The following is a 23,251-nucleotide window of genomic DNA, read 5'->3' on the forward strand; positions in this document are numbered from 1 at the left end:
TATGCCAGTATCCCTAGGATGTGGGAAGCTGAGGTAGGAGAATCAGGAGCTCTAGGGCAGCTTAGGCTACATAATGAGACCCTGTCTCAAAAAAAAATAAAAAAAAAGTGGGAGGGGGGGGCCCGGGGATTTAGCTCTGGTTTTGCCACCTGCTACACAAGCGCAAGGACCTGAGTTCAATCCCTGGTACCAAAAAAAAATAAAATAAAGACACAAAATGAGTACAACAAATAGAAAAGTACTTGCCCCTCCTAGGCTTTATCTTTAATGAAGGTACAGTGGAATATAACAACAAAAAATGTGAAATAAAATATTTTATATAGCATATATTTTTGGTGGCACTGGAGATTAAACTCAGCGCCTCACTCATGCAAAGATTGTGCTCTGCCGCTTGAGTTATACCCTCAGCTGTTATGTTATAACAGCATTATCTAGAAACAAAGGCAGAAAGAAATGAGGATTATAGGAAGGAGTGTGGCAAAGTTAAATATATTGCAAGGAAGGCCTCACTGAGTATCATGTGAGTTAAGTCCTAAGAGAGGTAAGGGGAGCAAGTGACGCTATTATCTTTCATTAAATATCTGGATATAAAATACCAATATAGATGAGGCAAAGAAGACGTGATGTGTTGGTATCTGCTGGATGGCATCCTGAAAAACCTTATCTTTAACAATTTAATTTTTCCAAGGGCACAATTTTACCTTGGTATGTTATTTTGCTATTCATTGCCCTTACAGGGTTCAAATTTAACTGAGCAAATTCTGTGGTATATTAATTATGTAGTTGCATAATAAAACTAGTTGTTTTTTTTTTTAAGCAAACTTACTTTAGACTAAGTCTCTAGAGAAGCAAGAAAAATTGCTGCATTTTCTCTTCAGAATTTACACTGGTCGGGCCGGGGATTTAGCTCAGTGGTTCTACCGCCTGCCTTGCAAGCGCAAGGTATGGAGTTCGATCCCCATACCAAAAAAAAAAAAAAGAATTTACACTGGTGAATTGTTCTGTTTGCAAAACATTTATTGGTACATTTTAGGGATGCGTAATGATAGCATTCATCATAGGGAATTTGTACCAGTTCATGATATATTTTGCTTCTTTTTTTTCCTCATTCCCCCCTTATGTACAAAAGCTTTTCCATTTTTCCTTTGATTTTTCTCTTTTTTCCTTCTCCCTTCTTTCCTTTCCCTCTCCCCCCATCCTTTGTTCTCCTTCCCATCATTTTCTTCCCATTTCCCAATGTCTGTTGTACATTTTAGTCCTTATTTTCACTTTTGGTTTCTCACATCAGAAACAATGCGGTATTTAAACGTGTGTCTGATTTATTTCACTTAAGAGAATGGTCTCAAGGTCTATTTAGTTATAAATGTCTCAAGCTCACCCTTCTTTATGGCAGAGTAGCCCTTCATTGTGTAAAAAAACCACCACATTTTCTTTATCCATTCATCAGTTGATGGGCATTTGGGCTGTTTCCAAGATTTAGCTATTACAGACTGTGCCATTATAAACATGGGTGTACATGTATCACTGTAGTATGATGCTTTTTTTTCTTTTTTTTTTTTTTTTTTGTACCAGGGATTGAACTTGGGTCCTTGCGCTTGTGCAGCAGGCGGCGAAACCACTGAGCTAAATCCCCAGCCCTGTAGTATGATACTTTTAATTCTTTCAGGAAGATACCAAGAAGGGGAATAACAGGATCAAATAGAACCTGTAGTTTTAGTTTTTTGAGGAATCTTCACACTGATTTCCACAGCCGTTGTACCAGTCTACACTCCCACCAACAGTGAAGAAGGGTTCCTTTTTCCCCACAACCTGTCCGGCATTTGTTATTGGTTGATTTCTTGATAACAGCCATTCTTTCTGGAGTGAGATGGAATCTGAGTTGTTTTCATTTGCATCTCTCGAATGACCAATGATGTTGAACAGTTTTTCGTATTTTTGCCATTTCTACTTCTTCATCTGAGAAGTGTCTGTTCATTTCAGCTGCCCACTTTTGGATTGGGTCTTTAAATTTTGGTGGGAGAGTCCTGATTTTTGAGGTCTTTATATATTCTAGATTCTGAGGAACAGCTGGAAAAAATTTTTTTCCCATTTTGTGAGTTGTCTCTTCACTCTGTTGGTGGTTTCTCTTGCTGTGCAAAAGCTTTTTTAATAAGATGAGATCCCAGTTGTTGATTCTTTGTGATAGTACCTATGTGACCAATGTTTTGTTCATAAAGTCTTGGCCTACACCAGTGTCTTCGGGAGTTCTACCTATTCTGTCTTCCAGGAGATTAAGTGTTTCTGTTTTAATATTTAGATCCTTGATCCATTTCCATTTTAGTTTAGTGCATGGTGAAAAACATGGGTCTAGTTTTAATCTTTGGCAAGTGGAAAGTCAGTTTTTCCAGCACCATTTATTTTTATTTTTTCCAGCACCATTTATTAAAGAGGCTATCTTCCAGTGAGAGTGTTTGGCTCCTTTGTCAAAGATAAGGTGGCTAGGCTGGGGATTTAGCTCAGTGGTTCTGCTGCCTGCCTCACAAGCACAAGGTCCTGAGTTTGATCCCCGATACCAAAAAAAAAAGATAAGGTGGCTGAGTATGTCTGGAGTTGTTTCTGCATCTTCCAGTCTGTTCCACTGATCCTCAGGTCTTTTTTTTTTTTGGGTACCGAAGATCGAATTCTGTGAGACATACTATTGGTATTTTGATCAGGATTGTATTAAATCTGTATAACAATTTTGGAAGTATGACCATTTCCTATATTGGTTTTTCCTGCCCAAGAACAAGGTATATCTTTCCATTTTCTGATATCCTCTTTGATCTCCTTTTTTAGAATACTATAATTTTCAATGTAGAGATCTTATATTTTCTTCGTTAGATTGATTCCTAGGTATTTCATTTTTTTGGGATGCTATTGTGAAAAGTGTTGTTTCCCTAATTTCTCTTTCAGTGAGTTTGTTATTGGTGTGCAGGAAGGCTATTGATTTTTGAGTGTTGACTTTGTATCCAGCTATGCCACTGAATTTGGTTATTAAATCTAGAAATCATTTGGTGGAGCTTTTGGGTCTTCCATGTAGAGTATCATGTCATCCACCAGTAGTGATATTTAACTTCTTCCTTTCCTATCCTTATTCCTCTTTGCTGTTTGTTTGTTTTTTTTTTCTTTTCCTGGCACCAGAGATGAAACTGAGGACCTTGTGCTTTCAAGGCAGGTGTGCTGCCACTGAGCTAAATCCCCGGCCCCTACTTATTCCTTTTATTTTTATCTCTTGTCTAATTGTTCTGGCTAATGTTTCCAGAACTGTATTGAATAAGGATGGTGATAGTGGACATCCTTGTCTTGTTTCTGATTTTAGAGTGAAAGCTTTCAGTTTTTGACCATTTATTATGATGTTGGCTGTTGGTTTATCGTAGATGGCTTTTATCAGATTGAGAAAAAGTTCCATCTGTTCCAATTTTCTGTAGGGTTTTTAATCATGAATGAGTGTTGGACCTTGTCAAACGCTTTTTCTGCATCTATCGAGAGAATCATATATGGTTTTTGCCCTTGGATCTGTTAATATGGTATATTACATTTATTTGATTTGCATATGTTGAACCATACCTGCATCCCTAGGATGAATCCTACTTGGTCATAATGTCATCCTTCTTGATGATTTGCTGCATTCTGTTTGTCAGTATCTTATTGAGGATTTTTGCATCTATGTTCATTAGGGTGATTGGCCTGTAATTCTCTTTTTTGTTTGAATCCTTCTCTGGTTTTGGTATCAGGGTAATGCTTGCTTCGAGGAATAAATTTGAGAGTATTGGTTCCCTTTGCATTTCAATAAGAGTTTCAGGAGTAGCAGCATTAGGTCTTCTCTAAATTTCTTGTAGAATTCAGCAGTAAATCTGTTAGTATCTGGGCTTTTTTTGTTGGTATGTTTTTATTTATTTTATTATTTTTTTGATATCGAGGATTGAACTCGGGTCCTTGCACTTGTGCAGCTAGTGGTGAAACCACTCAGCTAAATCCCCGGCCCCTGTTTTTAGGTTTTTAATTACATTTTCAATTTCATTGACTGATATTGGTTTATTTAGAATTTTTATAACTTCTTGGTTCAGTTTGGTAATTCATATGTATCTAGGAATCTGTCCATTTTTTTCTGTTTTCCATCTTATTAGAATACAGGTTCTTGAAGTAGGTATTGATCTAACTTTCTGCAGAATCAGTTATGATTTCACCCTTTTCATTCCTAATTACCTGGATTTGAGTCTTTTCTTTCCTTTTTTTGATAAGGTTGGCTAAGGGTTTGTCAATTTTATTTAATCTTTCAAAGAACCAACTCTTTTATTTTTATTAATTTTTATTTTTTTATTTTTTATTGTTTGGTACTGGGGATCAAACTCTGGTCCTTGCGCTTGAGCTTGTGCAGCAGGCAGCAAGACTGCTGAGCTAAATCCCCGGCCCCCAACTCTTTGATTAATTGATTCTTTGTATTGTTTTTTTAGTCCCCATTGCATTAATTTCTGCTCTGATCTTTATAATTTCCTCCTTTGTATGAGATTTTTGTCTTGTTCTTTCTTTTCTAGAAGTTTGAATTTCAACATTAGGTTGTTTATTTGAGCCCACTCTGTTTTCCTGATGGGGTATTCACTGCTATAAACTTCCCTTGTAGGACTCCTTTTATTGTGTCCCATTTGTTGTTCAGGAGGGTGTTGTTTAATTTCCATGTGTTTATGAAGTTCTTGTGGTTTGTTTTGCTGTGGATCTCCAATTTGATTGTGCTATGGTCTGACAATATGCAGGGTATCTCTTCAGTTCATTCTGTTGGGGTTCATGGAGTTGTAATCCTTGTTATCTTTTCCTAGAAGATTCTTCAGAGCACTTTGGACTGCTGGTTTGGTGTTCATGATTTTCTTCAGGTATTCTTTGGGATGGAGGTATTTTATTTCCTTAGCAATTTTTTTTTTTTTTTGGTATTGGTGATCGAACTCGGGTCCTTGGGCTTGCACAGCAGGCGGCGAAACCACTGAGCTAAATCCCCGGCCTCCTTAGCAATTTTGAAAGATAGTTCTTCTAGGTAAATCAATCTGGATTGAAGGTTGTTTTCCTCTAGGGTTTGAAATACTTCACTCTAAGCTCTCCTTGACTTGAGGGTTTGTGTTGAGAAGTCTGCTGTGATTCTGATGGGCTTTCCTTTATAGGTGATTTGTTTCTTTTCTCTAACAACTTTTAATGTTCTGTTTTTGTGTTGAATTTGTGGAATCTTGACCATTATATTCCTTGGGGAAGATTTTTTTTAAATCATGACTAATTGGAATTCTATATACCTTGCTTATGTGTATGTCAAATTCTTTTTCTCTGTTTGAGAAGTTTTCTGCCATTTCTTCTGTGAATAGGTTATGTCATTTGTGCTATCTTCTGCTTTTTTATTTTGGTTTTTTCTTTTCGGTACCAGGGATCGAACTTGGATCCTTGCTCTTATAAGGCAGGTGGCAGAACCACTGAGATAAATCCCTGGCCCTCCTGCTTTTTTATTTACACCAGTTAATCTCATGTTATTCTTCTTTTCATCATCTAGCAGCTGCTGGATTGATTCCTCATGTTCCCTTGCTATTTTTAAGAAATCTTTCTTTTCATGATCGCTAACCACAATCCTGTTTTCTATATCTGATATTCTGTGCTCACATTGGCTCATTCTGTTACATATACTTTGAATGGAATTTTTAGTCTCCTGGGTATCTGTTTCAATCTTGTTTTGTGGATTCCATTTGTTTCTTATGCTGGATTTTCATAGTTTCCATCATTTTCCTGAGTTCCTCTACTTTTTTTTTTGTATCTGTATCTGCTTTAGAAGTCACTAAGTATGTCTTTCATTCTGGTCACCATCTCTGTACTTATCTGAGAAATTATTTCTGGTTTAAATTTTTTTAGAGCCTCATTCACCTGGTTTGTTACTTACGCTGTTACTATTTTAGAGAGTCCTGGTGGGTGGCTTTTGGATTGTTCCACCTTGTTGCCCCTTGAGTTTGCCTTTGGTGAGCTGAAAGCTTAGGGTTACATCTTTTTTAAATGTCTTCTCACTTTCTTTTTTTTTTTTTTTAAGTTTAATTCTTGGGGTGATGCTTGTAGATTATTTATGGCAAGTAGCTTTATTGCCAGTTTTCAGAACCCTTAGAAAATGACTACTTTTTAAAGGTGTCTTCCAGGTGTTTCAGGTGTTGCTGGGCTTTGGGTTTTGAGTCTGTTGCAAGATCCTACCTCTTTAGTTTATTGGGGATGAGAAGTTTCTGCTTACTTGGCCCAGTGCCCAGTTCTTTGGCACTGGCCTATAGTATATTTTAAGACCCTTAGGCAGTCTCAGTCTTTGTATATCAGGAAGGACAACTGATTAGCACAATTATGTTACCTTGGCTAAAGTAGTGCAGTCAGCAATAAAAATAGCATCAAACAGCCTAGAAAATGAAAAACTGTGGTAACTATTAATTAACTATTAATTTGCCACCTTTAACCATCTGAACTAGATTTGTGGTTATATAACAAAATGTAGAACATACCAGAAAATTGTATGCAATAAGTAAGCCCTCAATATTGTGATTTTATCCTAAGGGGAAAAGATTTAGAAAGGGTTGAGGGGGAAAAATAGAGAAATAGAAGAGAAATTTAGAATCAAGGCTGGAGGACAGAAGGAGATCATACAAACCTTGGGAAACTGGTGAAGAAGACAAGAGGGAAAGAGAGGGAAGAAATAAAAACAAGAACAGAACAACCACAGCAAAAAAAACTAGAGACCATGTTCGCAGTCATGTAAAAACAAGAACAAACAGTCAAGAAAAAATAGAACAAGAAGAAAAACCAGAAAAGAAAAGAAAAAAGAAGAAAATAAGGAAACGAAGAAAAACAAAAGTCCATTTCAAGGTCTGTCTTTACTGTCACTGGTAGACAGTGCAGGAAGACAAGTCCAGATCCGAGTAGTTTAATACCAGCAAGCCAGCCATTGATTTATTGTGGGGTAGTATATAATCCCATCAACCTTGGTCCTTAGTTCCACTGAAATTCAGACTGGTTTCTGACTGTGAGGCTGGGACCAGATTTGTTGAGTCTGGCACAGACTGTGTGCCTTCTGCCAGCTTCAACTCTGCTCCCTGACCTCCTGCTGACTTGAATTTGGCATTCACGACACTGGGAGCCAGTAGATGAGCCAGCTTGTAGCTGTTCTGAGCTCTGAGCTGCTTTGGCCCCTCTCCAGGATGGCTACCAGCCAGTCGCCCTCTCCCGGTTGAGGTCTGAACTGAAATAACCCACCAGCTTCTGCAGTCTACTTTGTCTACTGCTCCATTCCACTGGTGTCTTTCTCCATGTAAGCCTCTAGGGTTCCTAGTAGTCACCATTTGTCTGCAGGTTTGATCTGCCCTTTCTTCCCACACTGTGAGTCCAGACTCAGGGACAAAGCACTGCTGCCACCTCCCTCCTTTTCATTGAAGTCTCTTTTGACTCTCCTTATGGACTTCAATTTTAACGTCAGATCATTCCTGGGTCCCAGGGACCCACTAACCTCCTTTTTTCCTCCTCATGCTGCTATATTCTAATGTCAGGACACCAAATCCTGGAGAGGTTCTTTCTCTGCTGCTCACCACTCTTCCATCTTTCTGGAAGCCTCCTGTGAATTGTGCAAGCTATTTTGCCATTCAACTTTTGTATCACTTTTAATTTTTCCTGTTTTTTGAACTTGTTTAAAGTTTGGCTTGGCTTTTAGTCTTTTTTCTTTTTCTTGTTCCCCTAATCTCTCCTTGCTTTAATTGGTATCTGGTAAGGTTATATAGAAAAGTTTTGGCCCTGCACACCATTTTCTCTGGGCAGTGCCGGCGCCAGCAACGGGCTCGAGCTGCTGGGTTCGCTTCCTGTGCTGTCGTGGCTTGGCACTTTCTTCAGCCTCAGTGCCTTCAGCCTCAGATTTACAGAGTAAATTTGTGGCCAAAGAAAATGAAGTACAGAGCCTGCGTAGTAAACTTACAGATACCTTGGTATCAAAACAACAGTTGGAGCAAGGATTAATGCAGTTAATGGAATCAGAGCAAAAAAGGGTGAACAAAGAAGAGTCTCTACAGATGCAAGTTCAGGATATTTTGGAGCAGAATGAGGCCTTGAAAGCACAAATTCAACAGTTTCAATCCCAGATAGCTCCCCAGACCTCCACTTCAGTTCTAGCAGAAGAATTACATAAAGTGATTGCAGAAAAGGATGAGCAGATAAAACAAACTGAAGAATCCCTAGCAAGTGAACATGATCTTTTAACTAGTAAAGAGGAGGAACTTAAGGATATACAAAATATGAATTTCTTATTAAAAGCTGAAGTGCAAAAATTACAGGCTTTGGCAAATGAGAAGGCTGCTGTAGCACATAAATTGGAGAAGATACAAAAAAGTAGTCATGTTAAGGATGATAAAGTAAGATTGCTTGAAGATAAGTTACAGTGTGAGATTTCAAACAAAATGGAGGAATTTAAGGCTCTAAACGACCAAAACAAAGCATTAAAATTAGAAGTTCAAAGACTGCAGACTCTTATTTCTGAACAGCCCAATAAAGATGTTGTGGAACAAATGGAAAAATGCATTCAAGAAAAAGATGAGAAATTAAAGACTGTAGAAGAATTACTTGAAACTAGACTTATTCAGGTGGCCAACAACAAAGCAGGAACTGAATGCAATAAGAACAGAAAATTCGTCTCTGACAAAAGAAGTTCAAGACTTAAAGGCTAAGCAAAAATGATCAGGTTTCTTTTGCTTCTCTAGTTGAAGAACTTAAGAAAGTGATCCATGAGAAAGATGGAAAGATCAAACCTATAGAAGAACTTTTGGAAGTTGAACTTCTCAAAGTTGCTAATAAGGAGAAAACTTCAGGATTTGAAACAGGAAATAGAGGCTCTAAAGAAATAGGAAATGTCCAGCTTGAAAATGCTCAACAGTTATCTGTCACTTCTCAAGTTCAGGAGTTTCAGAACTTAGTAAAAGGAAAGGAGGAATGGATGAATACCATGAAGGCTGTTTTAGAAGACAAGGAGAAAAACCTAGCCAATACAGGGAAATGGTTACAGGACCTCCAAGAAGAAAATGAATTTTTAAAGGCTCACGTTCAAGAAGCACAACATGACTTACAAGAGGCACGTTCTGCATTACAATTTGAAAAACTTGAAATTGTGATGAAAGAAAAGGAAAATGGGGAGTCGGAGTCATGTGTCAGCCAAAGATGGCTGTACCCTGGCGAGTGGACCAAAGGTTGCAGTAAAGCTCTTGGCGTGGTGGAGGAAGAACGCGGGAGGCGAGTCTAAGGCTCAAGATGTAAAATCATAAACCTGATGGTACTATCAAGGAAAACTTAACTGATAGCATAGCCAGAAAAATTAACCAACTTCCAGAAACAGACAGGAGTCTACTTGAACATGGATCAACATATATTGGACTTAATGCTGCTTTCTGTGGTCTGATAGCAAACAGTCTTTATCGGCACACCTTGCACGTGACAAAGGCTCGCATAGCTGCTGGCTTACCAATGGCAGTGATCCCATTTTTGTCAGCAAATGCCACTTATACAAGTTTTGTAAGTTTACCTCTGAGTACAGGTGATTTGAATTGTGAAACATACACCATGACACAGGCTGGACTGATAGGTTTAGTTTTTGGTGGTTTGTACCCTGCTTTCTTGGCTATACCTGTGAATGGTGCCCTAGCAGCCAGGTATCAATCAGGCCTGCTCCCAGAGAAAGGAAACATCTTAACATACTGGATTAGAATATCCAAGCCTATCTTTAGAAAGATGTTATTTCCCTTTTTACTTCAGACTGTATTTACAGCATACCTTGAGTCTAGACAATATAAACTACTTATAACAGCTCTTCAGTTACCCAAACCGGGCCTAGAAATTCACTGATTTTTAACCAAATATGTATGCAAAAATAAAATAGTGAAAATAAGAAAAAAAAAAAGAAAAGGAAAATGAAATGAAGATAGTAGAAGCTATGCTAAAAGAGAGGGAGAGTGATCTTTCTAGCAAAACAAAGCTGTTACAGGAGGTGCAAGATGAAAACAAATTATTTAAATCCCAGATTGAGTAGTTTAAGCAACAGAATTACCAACAGGCATCTTTTCCTTCTCATGAAGAATTATTAAAGGTAATTTCAGAAAGAGAGAAAGAAATAACTGGTCTCCAGAATGAATTAGATTCTTTGAGGGATGCTGTTGAACATCAGAGGAAGAAACACAATGACCTTTGGAAGAAAAACTGGGAAGCAATGAAAGCATTGGCACCAACTGAAAAAATGCTGCAGGACAAAGTGAATAAGACTTCCAAGGAAAGACAATATGTGGAAGCTGTTGAGTTGGAGGCTAAAGAAGTTCTTAAAAAATTATTTCCAAAGGTGTCTGTCCCTCCTAATTAGAGTTACAGTGAATGGTTGCATGGATTTGAAAAGAAAGCAAAAGAGTATATAGCTGGAACTTCAGGTTCAGAAGAAGTTAAGGTTTTAGAGTATAAGTTGAAAGAAGCTGATGAAACACACACTATTACAGCTGGAATGTGATACATATAAAGTCAGTACTTGCAGAAACAGAAGGAATTTTATAGAAGCTACAGAAAAGTGTGGAGGAAGAGGAAAATAAATGGAAAGTTAAGGTGGATGAGTTACAAAAGACAAGCAGATGCTGTCATCAATTACGTTTTCAGAGCAAGAGTTAGAGCAATTAAGAGAAAATAAAGATATTGAAAATCTGAGAAGAGAACGAGAGCATTTGGAAATGGAACTAGAGAAGGCAGAAATTGAACGATCTACTTATGTTACAGAAGTGAGAGCTGAAAGATCTGTTGACTAAATTGCAGAAAAAACTTGATGATTCATATTCTGAAGCAGTAGGACAGAATGAAGAGCTAAATTTGTTGAAGACACAGTTAAACGAAACACAAAACTTAAAACTGAACAAAGTGAAAGACAGAAGGTAGCTGGTGATTTGGATAAGGCGCAACAGTCACTGGATCTTATCCAGTCAAAAATAGTACAAGCTGCTGGAGATAGTACTATTATTGAGAATAGTGATGTTTCCCCAGAAATGGAATCTTCTGAAAAGGAGACAATGTCTGTAAGTCTAAATTAGACTATAGCACAGTTACAGCACTTGCTTCAGGCTGTAAACAAGCAGCTCACAAAGGAGAAATAACACTACCAGGTTTGGAGTGAAGTAATTAGGAAACTTCAGTTGAGGACAGCAGAAGGCATTGTATTATATTTTGCCGAATTAAAGCCTTATTTATGTTTTCACCCTTTCTATTTTGTCAGAAACACTGAACAGAATTTTGTCTTTTCTAATCCTTGTTAGACTACTGATTTAAAGAGAAAAATTTAAAAAGAAGCCAATTCTGTAGACACCTTCAGAGTTTAGTTTTATAATAAAAACTGTTTGACTAATTAGACCTTTACATTCCTGAAGATAAATGTGTAATATTTTACCTTATTTTGCTCAATTGTTCAGAAGATCAAAGTGGTAAAGACAATGTAAAATTTAACATTTTAATACTGATGTTGTACACTGTTTTACTTAACACTTTGGGGGAGTAACTGCCTCTGACATCAACTCAAGACACTTTTGTTGCTAATGTAATCAGTTTTTGTAATGGCAGTCAGCAAATAAAGGGATGCTTATTATTCAAAAAAAAAAAAAAAAAAAGAAGAAGAGGGCCGGGGATTTAGCTCAGTGGTTCTGCTGCCTGGCCAGCAAGCACAAGGACCACAGTTTGATTCCCTGGTACCAAAAAAACAAAAAAAGGAAGTTTTAAAATAGATTTTTCTGTTTTTTCCTCTTTAGTTAAAGGGGAAGAGAATGGAATTGATTGTAATCAAGAGGACAGAACTTCAGACCGGGGCAAGCGAGCACGTGTTCGAGGTAAGCCAGGATGATGGGGAAAGAAATGTTTGGCATCACAGGGAAGAAGACCCTTTTTAGGGGCCTCTAAGTAGGGAGGGCAGAGTACTTTGAAAGAATGGTTGGTCTTTTGCAATCATATAATTCATTTATTGATTTACTGATGTCCGAGAATGAATTGTTTGGATTATGCTGTGTGTTTTTGTTTGTTTGTTTTCGGTACTGGGAATCGAATGCAGGACCTTGTGCTTGCCAGGCAGGTGTGGTGACACTGAGCTACATCCCTGGCCCTGGATTATGCAGTTTTGAAGAAGCCAATTAGTTGTTTTCAGATGAACTGGGAAAGATTTTTTTCATTGTTGTTTTTGAGATTGGATCTTGCAATGTAGTCCATGGGCTTACATAGCCCCTGCTGGCTATCCTCCTGTTTCAGCTTTCTGAGTGCTGGGATCACAATTGCATGCCAACATGCCCTGCTGAGAAAGCTCTTTTATGAAAAATTTAAAACTTGAAGATTTAAAACCTGATCTAAAGTCAAGTCTTGCTGAGTGTGATGGTACATGCCTGTAATTATGGCACTCAAGAGACTGAGACAGGAAGATCACCACAAGTTGGAGGCCACCCTGGGCTACGTAGTGAGTTCAAGGCCAACCTGAACAGCATAGTGAGACCCTGTCTCAAAAAACAAAAGAAAACAAAAAACTAAAGTCATGTCTTACTTTTGTGATACTGCTCCCCATCTCTGCCTCCCCCAGTACTAGGGATTGAACTCAGGAGCACTCTGCCACTGAGCTAAATATTCCAGTCCTTTTTAACGTTTTGTTCTGAGTTAGGGTCTTGCTAAATTGTTTAGAATGGCCTTGGCTTTTGTTCCTCTTCCTTAGGCTGCTGAGTTGCAGGGATTACAAGAGTGTGCCATGGCATCTGGCATCACTGGCCCCCGCCCAAAGCTTTACTAACCATTTTTCCCCCCAGTACTAGAGATTGAACCCAGAGAGTTCAGAGGCACATGTCCAGTGCTTTATTTATTTTGAGACAGGTTATTGCTAAGTTGCCCAGTTTGACATTAACCTTGCGATCCTGCTCCCTCACTTCAGCCTACCAAGTAGCTGGGATTATAGATTTAGACAACTGTTCCTGGCCTCTTGTTTTTTTTTAAAGCAGAGGAAAAAAATACCCAGTTTATTCCATGTGTAAGACATGGGAGGTGTAGTCTTAAAGAGGGCCAAGAAAGATAACTTTTTCATAGGCCTGATTTTGACAGGAGCTTGGGCTTCTGAGTCCAAGGAAGATGCCCTGTCTGTGGATGCTTTGTGGGAGGATGAGGACTCCAAGTTAGTCTTGTGAAACAGATGAAGTCTCCCCGGTAACAGACAATTTCAGATGACTAGCCATGTAGTCATCTTTGTCTGGGCCAGTTGTCAGACCTCCCAGTGTCTTTCTTTGTGGAAGTGACTTGTGTCTAACATTCATCCCTAGGAGTTAGCCAAATCTGAACCAAAGATGCAGAGCACAGGTGCCTGGCTACTGAGTGCGAACTTCTGAAGTCTAGGACTCTGGTTGACAAATTGGTAGGCTTGATTTTTTACCCCTTATTGGGGATTATTACTAGGGCCTTCACACTGACCTATATCGTCAGACACCCCTCCTCTGATTTTTAAAATTTTAAGATAGGGTGTTACTAATCTGCTAAACTACCCAGGCTGGGCTTGAATTTGTGATCTTTTTGCCTCAGCCTCCTGGAGTGCTGGAATTATAGGCCTATATTATTACCATGTACAGCTGGCAGGCTAGATTTTTTTTTTTTTTTTTTGAGACAGGGTCTTGCTATGTAGCTCAGGTTGGCCTCAAACTTGCAGCAGTACTCCTGCTTCAGCCTCCTGAGTGCTGGGATTACCGATGTGTGCCACCAAGCCTGGCAGGCTAGATTGATTGTAAAGGAGGATATGAATTCTTTTTTTTTTTTTTGGTACCAGGGATCGAACTTGGGTCCTTGTGCTTGTGCAGCAGGCGACGAAACCACTGAGCTAAATCCCCAGCCCCGAATTCTTTTTTTTTAAAAATGTATTACGGGTAATTGAACCCAGGGCCTACACACTGAGCTATACCTACAGTCCCATTTGTATTTTGAGACAAGATCTCACTAAATTGCCTAGACTGGGTTCAAATCCTCTTGCCTCACCCTCCTGAAGTACTGGTATTACAGGAGTGCACCACCATACCTGGCTTGATCTGAGAGTCTGGTAGAACTCTTGACATTTTAGACAGGGAAATGGAAGGCATTCTCTTGTTTTCTCTCCTTCCAAAGGAGTCTGAATTCTGCTGTATTGTGACATGAGTTTTTGTTTTTTAATTTGTTGGTGCTGGGAATTGAACACAGAGCATTGCTCATGCTGGGCAAGTGCTCTAATACAGAGCTGTGGTTAACAGCCCCCATACAATTTTTTAAATCATAAATTAATTCTGCAAGGAATCTTTTTTTTTTTTAATCCATTCTTTTCTAGACTGTGTGGTATCTGTTCATGTAATTTTCTGCTTTGTGAATTGGAACAGATAGCACACATTCAAAAACATGATTCATTGAACTATCTAGGTGATTATATGGGCACTTTGTTTTTCTAGTAAAAAATGTATTATAGTAATTTTATATAAAAGTGGGGAGACCAAACTACTTGGTGTTTTGTTTTTGTTTTTTGGTTGAGGCTGGCTTGAATTCACCAATAGTCAGGCTGCCCTCAGACACACGACAGTCCTCCTGCCTCAGCCTCCCAAGTGCTGAGATTACAGGCATGTGCCACCACCCCTGGCCTGTTTTGTTTTGTGTTTATATGTGCATCCGCATGCATGTGTGTGTGTGTGTGTGTGTGTTTGCAGAATTTTGGCACTGAACCCAGGGCCTTCACACTAAGACTATCCTCAGTCTCTTCCCCATCTCCCACTTAAAGTGTTTTTTTGTTTTGTTTTGTTTTTTAATTTTGAGATAGTGTCTCACTAAGTCACTAATTTCCCACACTGGACTTGAACTTGTGATCCTCTTCCATCAGCTTCCCAGAATATTGGGATTCTAGGCATGTGTTACCTGCTCAGCTTGCTGTTTGTTTTGTGTTTGATCGATTGGCTTCATTAGATAGTAAGTCTCAGAAGTGTAGAGGACCAGATTCAAATGAAAACCACTAGGAAAGTCATTCCTATATAAAATATATTTCATAAGATTATTTGTTATTGGAGTTTTTTTGGCTATTGGACTTGATATTAAGAGTTTTGCAAAAGATTTAGGATAAGACTGAATTATTAGAACATCATGTTAGTATGCTGTCAGCAGGTTATTTGATAGCTCCTCTATGGTGACAGAGGGGTCCTGCTGAGCTTTTCTGGGATCTTCCTGAAGTGTACCAGTCTAAGGTTGTAAAATCTGGAAGACTATGGCTATATTAGGGTTCACTGCTAGGCAAGTGCTCCTCCACTGAGCTATACCCTCAGCTTGTGTGCTTATTTATTTATTTATTTATTTCGAGGCAGGGTCTTGCAAAGTTGCCTGGATTAACTTTGAACTTTTATTCTTTTTGCCTTGGTCTCCTCAGTTGCTATAATTACATTCTGTCTAAATTGCTATTAATCTATTCTTATGGTATTTTTTTAGTCTGCAGTAGTATACTTAAAACATAATTTGAGGATTTCTTGCCTTCATATATTTTAGTCTTTCAAATTTTTTTATCACATAAGCCTATGTTTCTTTTCCTTTTATTTATTTTTATTTCTAGATATATTTTTTCCCTAAATTATATAAATCTATAATTTTTTTGGTCTTTGTATATTTAGCATCTCCAAGATAATCTAAAATTTAGTGATGCTCACTACTTTTATTTGCTGTTTTATTTAAGTTTGGTTGAATGTGCTTTATGAAGAAAAAGATTAATACATTTTTCACATGGAATTCACAGCCTAGCACTCTTGTTTCTGTAGTATAGCAGAATGTGTTTATGAATTGGAAATAACATTCTCAGTATGAATATTAGATTATGTGATACTTGTTTTTCCCCACATCCTTTTTTATTAGTGCATATTGGTTGTATGGATTCGTGGATTTCATTTTTGCAGACTTGTACATGCACATAACATACTTTGATCATTTTCACATACATGCCGCCCTCATCTCCCTTGCCCTTCCCTCCTCCCCAGTTTTACCTTTTGGGGCCTTGCAGTGTGTAAAATATATCCAGCTCCCTGTTACCTGTCTTTTTACTCCCCCTTCCCCATATTCCCTTCCTCTTGACTGATAATAGTATCCTTTCAACTTTGGCATCATTTTTAGAATCCATATATTAAGGAGAACATGTGATATTTGCCTTTCTGAGTCTGGCTTAGTTTGAATAACATTTTGATCTCCAGATTCATCCATTTTTCTGCAAAATTTCATTCTTCTTTTTGGTTAAATAATACTCCATTGTGTGTATATACCTTATTTTCTTTATCCGTTCATCCACTGGTGGGCACCTAAGCTTGTTCCTTCATTTTTATTTTATTTATTTTATGTTTTGAGATAGGGTCTTGCTTTGTAGTTCAGGCTGGCCCTGAACTCACTATGTAGCCCAGGCTAACCTTGAACTCGAGGTGTTCCTCTTGCCTCTGCCTCCCGAGTGTGTGTGTGCCACCACGCCTGGCTTATTGTAGGTTTTATTTTTTGGTACTGGGGATTGAACTTTGAACCTTGTGTTGTGAGGCAGATGCAGCACCACTGAGGTAAATCCCTGGCCTGTTACTTAGCTTTTTAAAATTTTTAAAAATTTTTTTGGTACTGGAGATCAAACTCAGGACCTTGCGCTTGCAAGGCAGGTGAAGGTGCCACTGAGGTAAATCCCAGGCCTGTTCCTTAGCTTTTTCGGGGGGCGGGGGTATGGGGGATTGAACTTGGGTCTTTGTGCCTACGAGGCAGGCGGCAGGTAGTGGAACCACTGAGCTAAATCCCTGGCCTTAGCTTTTTGAGGAAGCTCCACACTGTTTTCCATAGTGGCTGTACTAATTTATTTTTTAATTTAAAATTTTTTTTTAGCATTTTGTACACAAATATTTATTTTTCAATTAAACATTTCCTTTAAATACAAGGAATGAATTCTGAATCATCATAATGACGAATTAAAAATGAAATCCTTCCAGTATAGTGTGTGTAATCTCTGTGTTCTTGGTCGCTACTGGCGTTTGTTGTTTAACATCAGAAACAAAGACAGGTTATTTAAAAGTCATGCTACTGGATTTCTGGTTCTTCCTCTAGGACCAGCTCTATACTGATCTGCAACGTTTAAAATTTTATATCACCAAATTGAAGCAAGTTTAAGGGTGAAACAGCTATGCATGGAACACTACAAGATGTAGTCGAGTTCATAGCAGATGTAGGTATTCTTGTCCTTGGTGTAGATTCTGGGGTAGTGGGCGATGCTCGAGTCCTGGGAGCCGATGTAGATGGAGTTGTAGATCTTCCAGTACACATCTTGGACCTTCTGAGTCAGATGAAACAGACCCTGCAGGCAGTACTGCAGCATCCTGCACGGCACAATGGCAACCCCGAGCCCCTCCAGCCTGCCCATGACTGCCTGGATCATGTGGGGAGATGTCTCAAACACGTTGGGCCACATATGGTTCAACAGGTGATTCAGAGAATCCTCACAGCCAAAGGCGAACACGCCCAGCGACATGTGCTGCACCACTGCACTGGCTGTCTATCTGTGCCAAGGTCCCTATCCATTAAAGCATCTTACAGTTAACGGCGTCACGGCATAAATGTAGTCTTTGCCCATTTCACCAGTATATTCAAATAAGAAGGACAGGGACGTCTACACCCTGTTCTGAACATTCAGTTCAGGAACTCTATACTCATTCATTAGGGTGGGAGCACTGTGAAGGAGGAGCACGTCTCGGCGACAATAGCTATGGCCACTGTCATGCACACTCTGGTCTGCCTTTCCTTAACCTTGAGGTTGTTTAGAAGCATGGCCAATACATTGTGAGGGCCAATGGCCTTTGGAATATAGCCAAATGTGTTGACTATGGCTCTATAAATAACTTTCTTTCGAGCTTTTAGGAGCTCTAAAAGCTCAAAGCAAATCCTTATCCACTCTTTCAGACACATATTCAGCTCTTCTGTCAGCAATATGTTCACCATGGTCAATAGATTTCTCTTGTACTTTCTCATGCCTGTTCTTCAAGATGGGAGTGAGTTGGGGCAGCAGATCCTTAATTGCCGGGGTCATCTTGCACATACCTATTACATTTATAATAGCCTTCAGGGCTCCAAGAATGTTGCCCAATACTTCGGGTTACTCTTCACCCAAATATTCATACAGCATGATACCCAAGTGCTCCATCAACTTTTTCTCCTGACAAGTCTTCATGACCACAGCAGTGCGAGAGATCAAGTCTGCTGCCTGCTGCCTGACTTTGGGGGGTTTGTTGTTTAAATGCCACAGAACTGTACCCGAGATCTGAGGCAAGTGTGGTTTGACTCGTTTCCCAAGTACATTGACCACTGTGCCAAAGACACCATCAATCAGTTGTTCTTCAAGTTTGTGATCAATATTGGCCACTCCCAGGTTGCCCCCCTCCTTTTTTTTTTTTTTTTTTTAATGGCACCAGGGATTGAACTTAGGACCTTGCGCTTGCGAGGCAGGTGGTGGCACTACTGCACTAAATCCCTGGCCCTGCCCATAATTTTCTTAATTGTTTCCATCACCATTTTTTGGTACTGCTCAGCTTCATCTTTCAGATCGTCCACCATCCTGGATATGATTTTTGCTGCACCTACTTTGTTTGCTGTTGGTAATTTCTTCTATCCAAAGCCATTCTGTGCTACCAGAAGTGCTTAAAAAAAGGAGGAAGAATCTCTGTTTTAATGTAGTTTGCTTCTACACCATCTGTTCCACATCACTGTTTTACCACCTTCAGCACGATTTTCTTCATTTCTTCATCAGGAGACTGGAATTCTCGAAAGTGGTTATATTAATTTACATTTCCACCAACAGTATAAAAGGGTCCTTCTCCTTGCCAGTATTTGCTTATCTTCAGTATTTTTGATGATAGCGATTCTGGCTATATCTGTAGCCCCTATTTTTTATTTTTTTATTTTTTGGTACCGGGGATCGAACTCAGGTCCTTGCGCTTGGGCAGCAGGCGGCGAAACCACTGAACTAAATTTCCAGCCCTACTTTTAATTTTTGAATCCTGTGCAATATCTTATTGAGTCCTAGTACCCCATAGCATTTGACAGAATGTAGTGTTCTAAAATAAAATCAATTTCTGAACAAATAGGTTATTTCTTAAAATTATGTAGCAAAATTATTGTACCTTTAAATAATTTAAATTTAATCCATGAAAAAAATCCATGTTAATGAAAATGGGGTTACATATCAATCTTAAATCCAACAAGTAAGATTTACATATTTATGTTGTTGAAGAGCAATATTCACCTTAGAAATATGGGCCCAGGATTTAGTTCAGTGACACTGTGCCTGCCTGGCAAGCGCAGGGTCCTGAGTTCAATCTCCAGTACTGGAGCGGGGTGGGGGAGGGGGGAGGATAATGAATGATGTGATTAAGTGTCATTAGTGTCTCTTATTTTTTCAAGAAACAAATCAGTACCTTAAATTATTTTTTGAAACAACAGAATAGATAATTTGGGGAGTTATTTCAACTTGTCCCCTTTTATCTTCTGTTTTGCTCTTTATTTGTATGTAAATACATGTATATTTTGACTTTCTCATATAAGAGAAACCATGTGATAGTTAAGCTTTTGTGCCTGATTTATTTCATTCAACATTGTATTCTCAAGTTGCATCCATTAACCTGGAGATGCCTCAAGTTTATTGCATGGTGTGGGGAAGTTGAGGAAGGAGAAAGCAAACAAAAATCAGGCAGGAGCATTCTGTATCAAAGGAAGAGATAGTGCAAAGGGCCTAAGATAGGAAAGAATTTAATTTTTTCACAAAGTAAAAATTTATTTAGGAAATATGCTCAGAAATGCTCTGCAGTGTAGTTTTACTATTTTTTTCGTCAGGGATCGAACTTGGGTCCTTGGGCTTGCGAGGCAAACGGCGTAACCAATGAGCTAAATCCCCGGTCCAGTTTTACATATTTTTTTAATTAAAAATACCATTGTTCATTTCATTCACCCAGATTCCTCAAGTTTTAATATTTTATTATATTCACCTTACCATTTTTTCCCTGAAATTTTTTATTGTAAATTACAGGCTTAATACCATCCCAATTTCAGACTATATATATCCTTTGAACAAAGATTTTCTAAGCTGGGGCTGGTAGCGCACACCAGTAATCCCTGCACTTGGGGAGGCTGAGGCAGGAGGATTGGCATGAGTTCGAGGCCACTTTGGTCTACATAGTGAGTTCGAGGCCATCCTGAACTACATAACAAGACCCTGTCTCCAAAAACCATCCCCCCAAAAAAGAGATATTCTATTATAGAACCATTATAATGATAAAATCAGGAAAATAGTACCCCCTTTTTTTTTGAGACTGTGTAGTCCGGGCTGGTCTTGAACTCACTTTGTAGCCTAGGCTGTCCTCAAACTTGCAGTGATCCTCCTGCCTCAGCCTCCTGAGTGCTGGGATTACAATTTTATACCACCATGCCTGCCCAGAATATACTACTATTGATGGCTCTAGACCTTTTTCAAATTTTGTTTATTATCCTGATTATGTTCTTTCAGGCATAAAGAAAATATTCGTTACCGGATCATATCTAGGACTGCACTCTGCATTTAGTTGCCATGTTTATTTAGTCTCTTGTCTGTGTCAGTTCAGCAGTGATTTGTCTGTTTCACATGGCTTTGGGAGTTTTCAAGAGTATTTATTTTGTAGAATGTTCTTCCATATCAGAGATACTTCCCTACAATTAGATTCAGGTTGTATTTTGGCAGGTATGTCACAAAGTGCTGGTAACTGTTCTCCACACATCATATTAGAAGGCATTAATACAAGTTTGTCTCATGCATTACTGATGGTAGTAACTTTAATGACTATGTTATAGAATGTGGTTTCTGCCCTGTTTCTCTTTTGTAAACTTACTACTTTTCCCTTCCACCTGTATAATATACTTTTTTAAAAAGTTAAATTTATTTTTAACTATGTATAAAAGCCTAAAATTAATATCCATTAATGGGGTGATGGTTTTTATAATGTATGTATTAGATAATGTTTATATCAAATTAAACGTATCTAAGTGCAGACATTTATCATTTCTGTATGGTAAAAACTTTGAAAATCTTTTGTTCTAATTTTTTATATATAGTTACCCTGCTAGACCTTTTTTGTTCTTTTGAAGTGGTGGGGTTGTTTGTTGGGCTTTTCTTTCTGGGTTTTTTTTTTTTCCGGGGGTACCAGGAATCAAACTCAGGACCTTCTGCTTGGGAGGCAGGTGGTGGAACCACTAAGCTAAATCCCCAGCCCCTCTTACTGGGTTTTTGAGACAGCGTCTCTCTGTGTAGTCCAAGCTGGCTGGCTTCAAAACTCATGGTGATCCTCCTGCCTCAGCCTTCTGAGTGCTAGAATTACAGGCGTGTGCCACATGCCTGCTGTAGACCTTTTTTTGAAACCAGATTTTCATTCACGAATATTTGAATCCATTAATACTTTTGTGAAATAACTACACATTTATCATCAGACCTCTTTCCTAAAGAAAAGCTAATATAGGGGATAGAAGAATAGTTTCTAAATTTTATTTAAAAAAAACTTTTATTAGTACATTTTTGCAGTATATAACGACTACATTTATCTTGAGGAGTTCGTACATGTACATAACACATTCTAAATTTTCCTTATTATTGAATCCCTGAGATATTTTGTTGTCGTCGTCATTAGATTTATGTAGGCTTCTTTGAATTTGGGGACCTTCCTTTTCCTGTAGCCCAGGGACATAGAGGCATAGCTTGCTTGCCTGACTCCTTGAGCTGCACCAGCCCCATAGATGCTCTGCTATTATACATGACCTGGGCAAATCTCTGGGCATAGGAAGAGCAACATCTGTTACTGAACCAGCTCTCAAAATTTAGGGAATTTCCACTGTTTGTGGTGGCTGTAATCCCGCTACTTGGGAGGCTGAGATAGGAGGATCACTGTGAGTTCAAGGCTAGCTTGAATTATAGTAAAACCCCGTCTCAAAAAACCTTACAAAAAAAAAAAATCAAAGAATTTTATCAATATAAAAAACTTCAGAGCTAGTCAGTGCCTTTTGAGTATTCATGCTACAGCCCGGAGTGTGTACATAGTTTCTGGCACAACTGGCTGTTAGCAAACCTTTTCTTCCTTCCTCTTAGGGATGAGGGGTAGGGATTGTTTTTTACCTTCTTAGATTAGACTCACTGAGCCTTTTTGATTCTCTTTAGATTGCACATTTTTGGGGTCAGGGAAATGTCTGCAGTTAGGATCTGCCTCACTGTAGATGGTTGGTTGTCTTTTGAGTTTTAGACTTTTTTTTTTTTTAAAGGGCGGTAAGTAACTTTTGTATTCTGGCTGTCATTAATTCTATTTTAAATTTTTTCAGGAACCACAAACACTGATTTCTTCTCCTTTTTCTCCTCTCTCCACTCTACCTGCTTCCCTCTTCCCTCCCTTTCTCCTGGAGTTAATAACAGGGTAGGTAGGTATGTCAGCAAGGGACCTGCAAATTCTATTACCTGATGAGGAATCCTAGTGCTATTAGAAATAATCATGATACTGTTTGTGTGATGAGTAGAGGATGAAGGGGTAGAACTGTGTAGAACATATGTAGTATTGTATACTAGTATTGTATATAGTATTGTATACTTTTTTGGTTTGTTTTTAAAAGGATTTGGACGAGGCAGAGGAAGAGGAGCAGGAAGATTCTCAGCCCAAAGCATGGGGTAAGTCACAGTCATCCTATTTTCATAGTTATTTCCTTCCGTATACTTCACTTTGTTACAGTTTCCCTTCTTCTGTTCTGTTCCCACTTTATTTATCTTGATGAATTAAGATGTTTTTTATACTTGAAGAGTTTTACTAACAAGTGAAAATAGTACAAATAAAATTGATTTTTCTTTCCTTTTTTTTTTTTTTTTGGTACTGGGGATTGAACTCAGGACCTTGCACTTTCGAGGCAGGGAGTGGCACCACTGAACTAAATCCCTGGCCCCTAAAATTGATTTTTCAGTAGGCATTAGAGCATGGTTTCTAGCCTTGGCACTATTTACATTCTGGGTTGGATGAATATATTGTGGTGGTGGTTGTTCTGTACATTGTAGGATGTTTAGCAACAACCCTCTCCTCTCCTTACTAGATGGCAGTGGTACTCCTCCTGATGTGACAATCAAAATGTCTACAGACATTGCTACATGTTCCTGGGGTGTGGAGTGTGT

At 38.6% G+C, this 23,251-nt stretch overlaps 1 protein-coding gene and 4 pseudogenes across 14 annotated transcripts in view; 4 read left to right on the top strand and 1 right to left on the bottom strand.

Annotated features, from left to right (window-relative positions):
- Ubap2 (ubiquitin associated protein 2) overlaps positions 1 to 23,251 on the top strand; it is a 121,932-nt gene that overhangs the window by 56,396 nt on the left and 42,285 nt on the right. For all 12 annotated transcript variants that reach the window (XM_087183763.1, XM_021252966.2, XM_087183766.1 and 9 more), the window contains 2 exons: positions 11,817 to 11,894; positions 22,705 to 22,759. In XM_087183763.1, the coding sequence (XP_087039889.1) occupies positions 11,817 to 11,894; positions 22,705 to 22,759 (133 nt within the window). The remainder of the gene's footprint in view (positions 1 to 11,816; positions 11,895 to 22,704; positions 22,760 to 23,251) is intronic.
- LOC147825851 (kinectin pseudogene) lies at positions 19 to 10,227 on the top strand (annotated as a pseudogene). Its single transcript, XR_015439962.1, has 2 exons — positions 19 to 33; positions 7,788 to 10,227. The product of XR_015439962.1 is annotated as a kinectin pseudogene (transcript).
- LOC101697779 (transmembrane protein 126A pseudogene) lies at positions 9,514 to 10,227 on the top strand (annotated as a pseudogene). The gene has a single exon (XR_015440022.1). The product of XR_015440022.1 is annotated as a transmembrane protein 126A pseudogene (transcript).
- Positions 9,962 to 11,519, top strand: LOC147825852 (kinectin pseudogene; annotated as a pseudogene).
- On the bottom strand, positions 16,922 to 18,642 carry LOC147825853 (splicing factor 3B subunit 1 pseudogene; annotated as a pseudogene).

The sequence above is a fragment of the Heterocephalus glaber genome, unplaced genomic scaffold (assembly GCF_053883595.1).
Source record: "Heterocephalus glaber isolate CG9 unplaced genomic scaffold, H.glaber_assembly_v1.0 deba00001481, whole genome shotgun sequence".
NCBI classification, from domain to species: Eukaryota; Metazoa; Chordata; class Mammalia; order Rodentia; family Bathyergidae; genus Heterocephalus; species Heterocephalus glaber.